This window comes from Octopus bimaculoides, chromosome 9 (genome assembly GCF_046866305.1).
Source record: "Octopus bimaculoides isolate indiv1 chromosome 9, ASM4686630v1, whole genome shotgun sequence".
Classification (NCBI taxonomy): domain Eukaryota; kingdom Metazoa; phylum Mollusca; class Cephalopoda; order Octopoda; family Octopodidae; genus Octopus; species Octopus bimaculoides.
In genome coordinates, this window is record NC_142936.1 from 77,996,113 (window position 1) to 78,009,566 (window position 13,454).

At 35.6% G+C, this 13,454-nt stretch overlaps 1 protein-coding gene across 1 annotated transcript in view; it reads left to right on the plus strand.

Annotated features, from left to right (window-relative positions):
* The first annotated feature begins 2,697 nt into the window (after positions 1–2,697).
* LOC106868261 (uncharacterized) overlaps positions 2,698–13,454 on the plus strand; it is a 56,678-nt gene continuing 45,921 nt past the window's right edge. Inside the window, exon 1 of the mRNA XM_089357856.1 lies at positions 2,698–3,086. Within this exon, the coding sequence (XP_089213982.1) occupies positions 3,008–3,086 (79 nt within the window). The 5' untranslated portion in view covers positions 2,698–3,007. The remainder of the gene's footprint in view (positions 3,087–13,454) is intronic.

Sequence of the window (13,454 nt, forward strand, 5' to 3'; positions counted from 1 at the left end):
GTAACTTTGTATCTGTGTTTCTTCCCGTGTTGGTGTGTTTACGTCCCCTCAACTTAACAGCTCAGAAAAAGAGTGCGGTAGAATATGTACCGGGCTTAAAAGAAAAATAATGAGTACTGGGCTCAAGTAATTGGACTGAAAAATGTTCAAGGCTATGCTCCAGTATGGTCGCACTCTAATGACTGAAACAAGCAAAAAATAAAAGATAAGAAATTTCATTGTCGCTCTGCCTACCATTTCGACCACAATTCATCATTTAAATAATTATTGTCCTCACCACTTAAAATGTAAATTCTAATCAATTAAAATTTTGTAGGCTCACGATATAGTAAACATACCAAAAATTCTATTTTTCTGTATACACTGGTATTTCCTTTTATCTCATGCAAAAATGGTCATGTACTTGATACGAAAATCTTTAAGCACAAACACAGATTTGATTTGCTTAAATTAGGAGTGACGTTTTGAAGGCGGCGATTTGGCAGGGTCGTTAGCACGCCGGGCGAAATGGTTAGTGATATCATTACATCTGTCGTTACGTTCTGAGTTCAAATTCCGCTGACATCGATTTTCCATTTTGTCCTTTCCGTTTGGATAAAATGAGGATTTGACCTGGTGCCAAAATTTGAAACCATTATTAATACCATTTCACTCCTATCATGTTGAGTTATGGTTTTGATTGTTGGGCTTGTGATCATTAGGCAGTGAGTTCAATTCTTAGAGTTGGCGATGCATTGGTGTCCCGGATCACCCTACTTTCATTTTCACCTTGCTTCAATTCACTCAGTCGAAAACGAGCATCAACAAAATCTTTGAGCCGTGCGCTTTAACACTGTGTCACACTGGCCTCTCATTATAGGCCCTATGGAAAACGCAATAAATATTAGCCTAATTGACTTGAATGATGTTAAATTAACCATTTAATAAAATAATATTCTGACTCATTGTACATCAATATAAGCAATTACACTCTCGATCCTTATTTCAACAGCTTAGGGCCGAGTTTCGTGCATTTACATCGGGGAGGACATAGCTAGTCAATCAATGACCAATGGTGAAAGAATGTGTGTGCTGGACTCGAGCGAAAGGATTAGAGACAAACTCTTACCACTCTGGTCAATCGCTCATCAACTTTTTCAAGTACCACTTGAAAAGGAAGGTGAGAATGGAGTGGCAGGTTTTGTCTCGTGAAAGTTGCAAAAAAAGGTAGATGAATGTAGCAAAGATGGTGTGTGCGAGTGATGAAACCACTTTGAGCATGATCCTGTAAATCGAAAACAGCCTGAGGTTACCGTGGTCTTTTCCGTAGGCTTTTCTTTCCACAGATAAACCTAATCTTGCTTTTTACATTTAAAAAATTCTTCTGTGATACACGACCCCTTTTGATCGCCTTTTTTTTCCGATCCCTTTTGATCGCCTTTTTTTTCCGATCCATTTTGATCGGATTTTTACTTTTTTCTCTTTCTTTCCGTTTTTGTTTATGATTTTCGAAAAGAAAAGCTCTACATTAGTATTTGTCCCCTCTGTGTTCAGGTCTGTGTTGCCGTCTGTCTGTCTGTCTCTCTATCTACATACCTACATAACAACCTAACTACTTATCTATCTATCTATCTATCTATCTATCTATCTATCTATCTATCTTTGATCATATTTATATAAATAAGGATAAGATCGATATTTAAAATATTGATCTTATCAAGTGGTCAGCATGGGAATAAAAACCATCAAAGGTAATAATTATTTAAAATTATAATACAGGGTATCAAGAGATACCACCACGCTGAAAAAATAGCAGTCAAATCCTGACTCTAAAACCACAATAAATGTCCGCATGGCACGATTAGCGAAGACGAAGACCAAATAAACCAGGAAAAATATAGATAATTCCAAATCCTGGATTTCTGGCTTTGCATAAATAATAATGCTCTGCCTTCATCAGTGGAATGTACTCCAGTACATAAATACAAATACATGTATATAAACAGTATACTTACATATACGGACGTAATTATCTTTGATCATATATGTATATATATATATATATATATATATATATATATATATATATATATATATATATATATATATATACATATAATTTATTTTTATCTATCTATCTATCTATCTATCTATCTATCTATCTATCTATCTATCTATCTGTCTATCTATCTATCTATCTATCTATCTATCTATCTATCTATCTATCTATTTATCTATCTATCTATCTATCTATCTATCTGTCTGTCTGTCTGTCTGTCTATCTGTCTACTTATCTATCTACCAATTTATTTCTTTGTTTGTCTGTTTAACAATCTATCCATCTATCTATTATGTGTGTTGTGTCTATAGGTTATATACATATAACAGACACACATATACACGCACACATATAGTTTTACTTTTATAACTTTGTTGCCAATGGACGCTTTCGTCAACCTGTTTCTCCTACTCATTCATTGTCACACCGGTAAAATAAAATAAACCAAAAACGAGAAATAGAAAACGACAAAAATAACGAGACGAAAACATAACAAGGACACCTCCTGTTTAGCGTCTGCTACTCCTGCTTCTGTTGCTGCTGCTACTGCTGTTGTTGTTTTTTGTTGTTATTGTTGCTGTTGGTATTATTGTTTTTTTTTTTTCTTTGCTAAAAAACTGCACCTTGCCACGGATGGTCTCTTGATATTTTATTAAAGTAGAATCGAATGGGAGTTTCTTAAATCAATCTGAGAAGGCAGTTGCTCAAAAGCGAATCCAAGCAAGCGGTTTTAACAGATCTATACCACCGCCACCACCACCACCACCACCACCACCACCGCCGCCGCCGCCGCCGCCGCCATTGTTACTTTTGTCATAAACAACAACAACAAGAATAACAACAATAAAGATAAGAATAAAAGTAGCACAAGCAATTCCTATATATTAATAGTAACCGCTATAGCAACATCAAAACAGATAGAGATAGAGAGAGTGTGTGTGGATTACAGAGAGAACAGAGAGGGAAAACATGTTGGCAGAAATATATGATCCTTGGTTACGAAATGTCCGCTGGAATACATTGTTGATATTTGGTTTTTGTATACAAGGTAAGTAAAGGGAGATACAAACATTTAAAAAAAAAAGTTACTAAATATCAATAATACACATTTCCCCCTGAAATCAGTAACATATATTGTATTTCCCGAAAAACTCTACTCGGTATTTTTATAGTTGTGGTGTGTGTTTGATTCTCGTTAATTAATTATATAAGAGGGTGTATTCATTTTACTATTGGATTCCGATAACAAATAAATATTGTAGTGTACGCCAGAAGTCATATTCTCTTTAATATTCGATGTAATTATTCGATGGAAGGGATTTTATTTACGTTGATGAACTGAATTTAAATAAAGTGAACAGCAATTTATACATATCGATATCAGATATATGTATGTATGTATGTATGACCACGTACGTATATATATATATATATATATATATATATATATATATATATATATATATATATATATATGTATATATATTTATATATGAATGCTTATTTATATATAGATATAAATACATACATATTTATGTATATGCATATATATATATATGTATCGTGTATATATATATATATATATGTGTGTGAGTGTGTGTGTATGTTTATATAGGTATATACCTATAAAGGTTCATATAAATATATATACGCATATATACATATAAATATATATACATATTTGTATGTATGTATGGATGTATGTATGTATGTAAATGTGTATAGATATATATGTATATGTATATATATATATATATATATATATATATATATATATATATATATATATATATATATATATATATATATATATATATAACAGTATTAATAAAATAGGAGATGGAATGTGTAATAGACTTTATTGGGTACAACTCATGTTTCGACCCGTTCTGGGTTTCTTCACGCACATCAATAAAAAGTCTCACTGGAGATTTCTTGAGTCGGCTTACGTACCGCTATATGTCGCGAATGAGTAAAATCAGAGAAAAATTATTGAAAGGCACCCTGATGTGTATATATATATATATATATATATATATATATATATATATATATATATATATATATCAATAAATATATATATATATATATATATATATATATATATATATATATATATATATATATATAAATATATATATATATATATATATATATATATATATATATATATATATATATATATATATATACACAGCATGCGCAAGATATTTGAGGACAGGCTTATGTTTATAAACAAAACATATATATATTAACAGATTACAACTTTATTCATCAAAAATAGATAATAACTTTGTTCATCATACTAGAGCCATGTGTGATAGTTCAGAATCTTATTGAAACGCATATGGCCATCCATTACATAAAGTGTCTATCCAGGGTTTAACAATTACTTCCAGGAGCTCAATGTAGATGGGAGAGTTAAATCTTAGGTCTTGTGGAAAGAAGTAAGGGGGCATTACATGTTCTTCATTGCTGACGATCCCTAAAACCATGACAATTACAGAAAGTTTTGTGTGCATAACACTTGGAAATTCAAAAGGATCTGCACATGACAATCTGTCATTCCTTCTATTTTTGATCTTTGTCGAAGTTTTTCTCGTTTGCGAAAAACCAAATCAAATCTCCTGCTGGATTTTTCAGTTTGTTTAAGAGCCTTTTATATCTGAAGTAGTGATTTTCTTTTTCTTTTTTCTTTCTTTTTTTTTTGACAAATCGACGTTTCCTCATCATATAGAACTTATATCTGATGACTTCGTGGACAACATTTTTGACTGTTCCGCCTAACACATGGAAATCTTTTGCAATTGACCTCATGGATTTTCTGGGATTGTAATCTGTTGAACTTGCTGGATAAATTCAGGTGTTCTAATGATTTCAGAGCCTTTAGAATGCTTTTTAAAATTAAAAGAAAAGTTTTTTTTAAAAGAACTCACAAGAGTTAACAAGAGAGACAGAGACAGGCAGAAACAAGGAAAATGCCCCTTGTATTTGAATACTATGCAAATGTTCTTTTAGAAAACTTTTCTTTTAATTTTTCCAAAATTTAATTGTTTTCCATACTTACAACTGAAAAAATCTCAATGACTGAAACCAGTACTGAAATGTTTTTTATAAAATTATTTTAGCATTTTCTATCTTGACTTTTTTTTCCATATATATCAACTCGTGTGTTACTATTCAACGTTCTACACACACACACACACACACACACACACACACGCACATATATATATACTCTTTTACTTGTTTTAGTCATTTGACTGTGGCCATGCTGGAGCACCGCCTTTAGTCGAGCAAATCGAGCCCAGGACTTATTCTATCGTACTCTTTTGCCGAACCGCTCGTTTACGGGGACGTAAACACACCAGCATCGGTTGTCAAGCAATGTTAGGGGACAGACACAAATACATACACACACATACATATATACATACATATATACGAAAGGCTTCTCTCAGTTTCTGTCTACCAAATCCACTCACAAGGCTGTTGTTGGTAAGCAAGCTACTTACCACACAGCCACTCCTACGCCTATATATATGTATGTATGTATGTATGTATGTATGTATGTATGTATGTATGTAAGAACTACTGTGTAGTAACGTCCACCCAACAAAGTTTGTTTCTGTGTGTGTGTTTAAATTCTGTGTGCGCGTGTTGTTGTGCTGTGCTGTGTGTGTGTGTATATTTTTATATGCATTTCTTTTTATATATATATATATATATATATATATATATATATATATTTAATATTTTTGTTTTATATTTACTACTTTTTTTTTATATTTGCTTTTTATATATTTTTATATTTACTTTTTATGTATCTTTATGTGTTTTTACAGATCGTATTTATGTGTTTTTTACACATCGTTTTTATATATATTTTATATTTTATATGTATCTCCATTGCATTTACTTTTCTCCTTTCATATCTACATCTTTTATATTGACTTTTCTATGTATTTTCTATGTATTTTTTTTTTTAATATGTGGGGTAGACGAGGCCCATTAGCCAAGTGAAGGCAACTCTTCTAGGAGAAGGACACTCCGACATAAAACCAGGTCCATGACTTCTGTGGGAGCAGACTGGGCTCTTTTTTTTTTTTATGAGGTCGTGGTTGGGACAACCAGTATAGGAGAATAAAACTCCGAATTCAAATTGATCTACCACTGCTGGCTTGCAGTCTCCTTTTGAGGAAAAGCTTAGGAGAGGATACTCTGATATAAAACCTGCAGTCAACTTAGTACTAGTCATCTTGCTCTCGCTTGTCACTGGATTATACTATTTTGACCTAGAGAGTGGCAAAGGTGTTGTACAAGCGTTTGTCACTAAAATCCAATGAAGTACAGATGTCCCCAACAAGACAAAACACTGTCAAATCACAGTCATCTTAGTATGACCCGAGAAAAAATTAGGGAAAAGAAAGAGAGAGAGAGAGGAGGGGGAAGGATGGATGGGGGGAAGGTAAAAGGAGTGAGAAGGGCAAGAGAGGAGAGGAAGAAAGAAGAAAGGAGGAGAGAAAAGTCCTGTGGCGATGGAGGAGTGGCGACGTATGCAGACTTGACCGGTTGGAAGCATACAGTTACAAATCTGCACATAAGGCAGCAGGGTTCTTATCTTAACATCGCTAACATGTCTTCATGGACAGGGGCTGTTTTCGGTGGAGAATCCTGTGTCTGAGCAGCCCTTTTAAGGAGAACACTGCTCACCTGGATATACTGGGAAGGTGCTAGAAAAGGTGCATTAAAAATTGTCTGTCCGCACTCTGCTGGTTAGTTTACTGCGGCTAACGGTGGTTCACTATAGCAGGAACGAACGAAGAAATATAAGCAATAATAAAAAGTATGCGAGGAAAAAGGTTTTACTTAACTTGGCATGCTGGAATGTGAGAACTCTCTTGGATCGAGCGGATAGGCCTGAAAGAAGAACAGCTCTAGTAACTAAGGAGCTGAGACGTCTTAATGTTGATATTGCAGCTCTATCTGAAATAAGATGTTCAGGTGAAGATCATCTTGTTGAAAGAGCAACCGGCTTCACAGTGTTCTGGGTTGGGAGGCCAAAGGGAGAGAAAAGGGAGGGTGGTGTTGGGTTTGCAATTAGAAGTAATTTACTGAAAGACCTAGAACAACCACAAAGTATAAATGACCGCATGATGAAACTCCGGATCCCTCTCTCTTGTGGACGCTTTGTGACTGTTTTCTCCATCTATGCTCCCACACTCTCAGCAAATGAAGAAAATATCCATGCATTCTATGAGGAACTTAGAAGTAGTATCCTCTCAGTCCCTCTGAATGAGAAGTTGGTTGTGCTCGGCGACTTCAATGCACGTGTTGGCAGGGACAATAGTGCTTGGAATGTACTTGGGCGGTATGGAATAGGTAAGGTGAACAAAAATGGTTTACACCTGCTACAAATGTGCTCTGAACTAGGGTTGGCTGTTGGGAACACATTTTTTCACCATAAGCTGAAACATAAAGTCACCTGGATTCATCCAGGATCAAAGCAAGGTCACATGATTGACCTTGTATTAACTCGGAAATCTGACCTACAGGATTTGTGTAGTCTCAGAGTATTGCGAGGAGCTGACTGTGATACTGATCACAAAATGGTTAGGGCTAAGTTCAAATTCAGGGATCGTACAAGAAAGCGCAGTGCAGGTGTGCGAGTCCCCACCAAAATTGGTGTAGGACAACTTAAACAGCCACAGGTCTCACAGCTATTTCGGGATAGATGCAGTAATATTTATTTTGAAGGTTCATGGCAATCTTTTCGAGAAGGATTATATAAGGCTGGAGTGGATGTGCTGGGTTTTAAGAGGAGACAACATAGAGATTGGTTTGACTCCAATGATGCAATGGTAAATGAGCTACTGGCAACAAAGAGGTCTACTTATGAAAAACGTCTTAACCCAAACATTAAGGGCAAAGAAAAACTAGAAAAGGTATACAGAGCGCAGAAAGCAGAACTGCAAAAGGAATTAAGGAGGCTCAAAGATACCTGGTGGAGTAATTTGTCTGAGAAAATGCAGGCATCTTATGAAAGGAAAGACATTAAAAACTTGTACGGCTTATTGCGACAAGCTTTTGGACCGCAGTCCTCAACGTATGTTCCCTTGAAATCAAAAGACGGAAATGAGGTTATTAAGGATCCTCCTGGAATAATGAGCAGATGGAGGGAGCATTTTGCGGAACTTTTCCATAATCCATCTGTAGTGAACATAGATGTCATAAATAATATCCCCCAAAGAGTGATAATGCAACACATGGACGATGCGCCTTCCATTGAAGAAGTAAAACTGGCAATACGGAAACTGAGATCCAACAAAGCTCCTGGGCTGGATGGTATTCCAGCTGAAATTCTGAAAGCAGGTGGGGATCACATCTCCTCCGAAATTCATAGCCTGTTGTGTCAAGTTTGGACTGAGTCCTCTGTGCCACAGGAATGGATAAACGGCATTCTAATCTCTATATACAAAGGTAAGGGACCCAAATCAGTGTGTGGTAATTCCAGAGGAATAACTCTCCTGGCACATACTGGGAAGATACTTTCGAGGATCATGTTAGAACGTCTCGTGGAGAATGTGTGTCCACATGTGATTCCTGAGGAACAGTGTGGTTTCAGACCCGAGCGGGGAACAATGGATATGATATTTTCTGCAAGGCAGGTTCAGGAGAAATGTTTAGAGGAACAAATGCCACTATACCAGGTTTTTATAGATCTAACTAAGGCATTTGACACGGTAAACAGGGACGCACTGTGGATTGTTTTGTGCAAACTTGGTTGCCCGACACATTTTGTGAGCCTCTTCGAGAAATTGCACAGCAACATGAAAGCTCAGGTAGTTTTTAATGGTAATCTATCTGATGAATTTTCAGTGGACAACGGTGTAAAACAAGGAGATATTCCTGCCCCTACACTTTTCTCTATATATTTTGCCACATTGCTTTGGTATGCATTTGAAGATTGTAACAGGGGAATCGGAATCAGATTCCGGACATCTGGTAGCATATTTAATCTGACCAGGTTTAACTGTAAGGCAAAGGTTTTCAGAGTATTTGTCAGAGAATTGCTCTATGCTGATGATGCTGACTTGCTGGCACACACAGAGGAAGATATGCAACATTTAATGGATATATTTTCCACTGCATGTACATATTTTGGACTCACAGTAAGTCTGAAAAAAACCAAGGTAATGTTTACCCCCACACCTGGACAAATATATACTGAACCAAACATCTTTGTGAACGGAACAAGATTAGAAGTCATTGACACCTTTGTTTACCTTGGAACCACACTGTCAAGGGATGGTGGTCTTGCAGAAATATACTATCGAATAGCGAAGGGAAGTGTTGCATTTGGAAAGCTTGAAAAGCGAGTATGGGCTGATAGAGGTATCTCCCTGCAGACGAAAATCAGCATCTACAAAGCGTGTGTATTGACTGCACTTCTTTATTCAGGCGAAACATGGACCACTTACAAGCGTTATGTAAAGATGCTAGAAAGGTTTCATCAAAAGTGTCTAAGACGCATCCTAGGAGTAAAATGGAAGAGTTTCGTAGCAGATACAGAGGTTTTGCGCAGGGCGCACTGTAGCTCAATTGAAAAACATATTATCCTGGCCCAAATGAGATGGACTGGGCATTTAATTAGAATGAAGGATGATCGTTTGCCGAAGCGCTTATTTTATGGTGAGCTCAGCTCTGGTGAGCGACTGCGGCAGAAACCGAGAAAGAGGTATATAGATTGCATTAAACAAAACCTAAAAAAATTAGATATGTATGAAAGTGATTGGGAAGGAGATGTTCTGGATCTAAGCAAGTGGAGAGCTGTTGTCAGGACGAGCTGTGATGTCTGGGAGGAAAAGATGTTTCAGCAACTTGAGCTTAAGCGGGCCTGTCGAAAGGAAAAAATTGTAAACAATGGAGAGTATAGGATGTGTATTGTGTGTGATCGCGTTCTTCTGTCAAAAGCAGGATATGTGAATCATGAAAGCACATGATGGTAGAAATTCCAGACACCCTAAATACCAACCGCCTTCTGCGACCTGTGGCATATGTCACAAGGTTTGTAAAACAATACCCGGACTTAAAAGACATATGCTGTTTCACAGAAGCGTTTCCTTAGAATCAGATACCAGCGGGCAAGGATCGAGAGGCCTGAACATTTGTCATCTGTGCTGTAGACCTTGTCGCTCAGCAGCCGGACTTCAAAGTCACTTGAGGGCTCACCAACGGAGTGATTGTACTGCGTGATGATATGTGTGGATTGTTGATGGGATGGCTATCGTCTGTCAAGATGGAGCAGTCGTCATGTATGTATGTATGTATAGCTGCGTCTATACTGGCGCACCGCAGTCAGTTTTCTTACGCTATCGCTTCTTTAAACCGCATCTGATGTGTGGCAAATGGTGAATGAGGGATTTTGATGCTGCTACTCTCATCTTTGTTGCCTTCCGCAAGGGTGGTTCGTCCATAACTTTTGGCAGGACGGGATCCAATTTTGCTTTGAAGACCCCCGCCCCTCACATCCACACGACGTAGCACTCTCAGGTGTTTTGAGAGAGTATTGAAGAGCTAATCTCTCTTGAAACCAAAGCTGTAGCAGTATCTGTCCCTGTATCCTGATGGCAGTGTTGGGATCTTTAATAGCATGCAGTAGCTCCCCGTTCTGATGTTCATGTAACGTAGCTTTCAATGCCAAAATTTTATAGAAATCCTTGCAGGATTTTCTAGGTGTATATCATTGCATACCTTTCTCACCTTCGCTCCAGGAAGTAGGATCTTGATTTATTCAGCCTCTTCCAGTAGCTGACATCTTACATTGAGATGATCTTGTTTGTGTAGCTTCAGTGGACTGATTCAAATTTCGCCGTTAATTCTACACTGTGCAGTAGCCACTGTTGGGAACAGTAGCTTGAACGGCCGGGGACATTTGTCCTCCATTGAATCATCATGGTTTTTGGTTTTGAATTTTCTAAGCATCAATTAGTCCAGCCGCCTGAATTTTACCAGCAGCTCAGTAACATGCAGTTGGAAAGATACGTCACTACTCAAATCAATGCACAAGTCACTCACTGATGTCGATTCAAGGATTGCAGCCCTTCCTCGGCTAGTGTATCCTGTCTGCATTTCATTTAGTTTCGTGTCGTGGTAGCGTAAGGCTTGGAGGTTTCTAACTTTAAACGGTCTACCAGGTTGCTGAACACTCCAAGGTTTTGTAATGTCCGACAGACGTTGTAACATCTGCATAGTTGGCAAGGATGGCTATTGGTTGAAATAAGTGGAAGGCTGTTCGTATACATGCATATATATATATATATATATATATATATATATATATATATATATATATATATATATATATATATATATATATATATATATATATATATATATATATATATGTATATATATATATATATATATATATATATATATATATATATATATATATACATATAATTATATTCATACATATTTAGTTACATACACACATAATTCATACATTTATACATTCACACACACACTCACATATATACATACATACACACATATGTACCTACACATACATGTATACATACACACACACACACGCACACAGATATATATATATATATATATATATATATATATATATATGTGTGTGTGTGTGTGTGTGTGTGTGTGTGTGTGTGAGAGTTTTTGTGTGTGTGTATGTGTGTGCGTGTGAGTGTGTAGGTGTTTATAACTGAAAGGCTAAAATTTTATTTCGTAACCATGAAGTCTATTGTCCCTTCACACATCGTGACATCTTGAACAAATGTTATTCTCTTTAGCCTAAAATTGAACTGTCTCATGACTAAAATTGCGTAAAGATGACTTTATAGAAGCTTGTCGGGTGAATTGTATCTGGAACCTTTTAGGTTAATAACGATAAACTATCTGATTCTCACTCACTCTCTCTCTCTCTCTCTCTCTCTCTCTCTCTCTGTGTCTCTGTCTCCCTCTCCCCTCTCTCAATATACAATCTTCATTTCAACCACTACCAACTATTGTCACTTAATATCTTACTGAACCGCCTATGTGATCTTGTATAGAAAATTTTCTAAGTAATTATTGTCATACATATATTAATATTTCGAAGATGACTTTTTAAAGTGCATACTGGGATTGAAAGAAGAGTGTAAATACGATAGTATATGGATTTCAATAGCTAGATTTCTATACTTGCAGTAGCTTGTAAGTGTGCAATAATACTATGTAATTTATAACACGTACACTGGCGCAGACATGTAGAATAATATACACTAAAATTTTACCACGAACGTTGCTGCGAAACGATCGTAATCTTATGGATATCCACTAGTTGTCAACCATAGTCATCTTCGAAATATTAATAGATGTAAGGTTACATACCTACCTACCTACCTACCTACCTACCTACCTACCTACATACATACATACATACATACATACATCATACATATATATATATATATATATATATATATATATATATATATATATATATATATATATATATATATATATATATATATATATATGGCTATGTGGTAATGTATATGTGGCTATGTATATGTGTGTATGTATGCGTATGTGTGTGTCTTTGTGTCTTCATATCCCAATACAAAGCTGTTCGGTACAAGAAACCGACGGCATAAGTATCAGTCTTAAAATAATAAGCAGTGGTGTCGATTCATTCAGCTAAAAATTCTTGAAGCCTGTGCTACAGCATAGCTGCAGTTTCATGATCGAAATAAATAAGAATGACATATATATATATAGTATGAGGGTTTGGTTCACTTGTGATCTAAACGAATTGGTACGCTGAGAAAGTGCCATAGTATGCCGACCGTTAGGTTCCAAGATCACAGCTGAGGCTGGATCTAAGGATCCGTGATAGGGTTCCGTTATACCAGGTATATATTATATTAGAGGAAAAATGAAAACCAAGGCAGAACAAGTATCTCTACTCGTTCTGCCTTGGTTTTGATTTTATCCTCTGATATAAAATAATATAATATATTATAATATATATATATATATATATATATATATATATATATATATATATATATATATATATATATATATATATATATATATATATATATATATATATATATATATATATATATATATATATATATATATATATATATATATATATATATATATATATATATATATATATATATATATATATATATATATATATATATATATATATATATATATATATATATATATATATATATATATATATATATATACATATACATACATATAGGAGTGGCTGTGTGGTAAGTAGCTTGCTTACCGACCACATGGTCCCGGGTTCAGTCCCACTGCGTGGCATCTTGGGCAAGTGTCTTCTACTATAGCCTCGGCCCGACCAAAGCCTTGTGAGTGG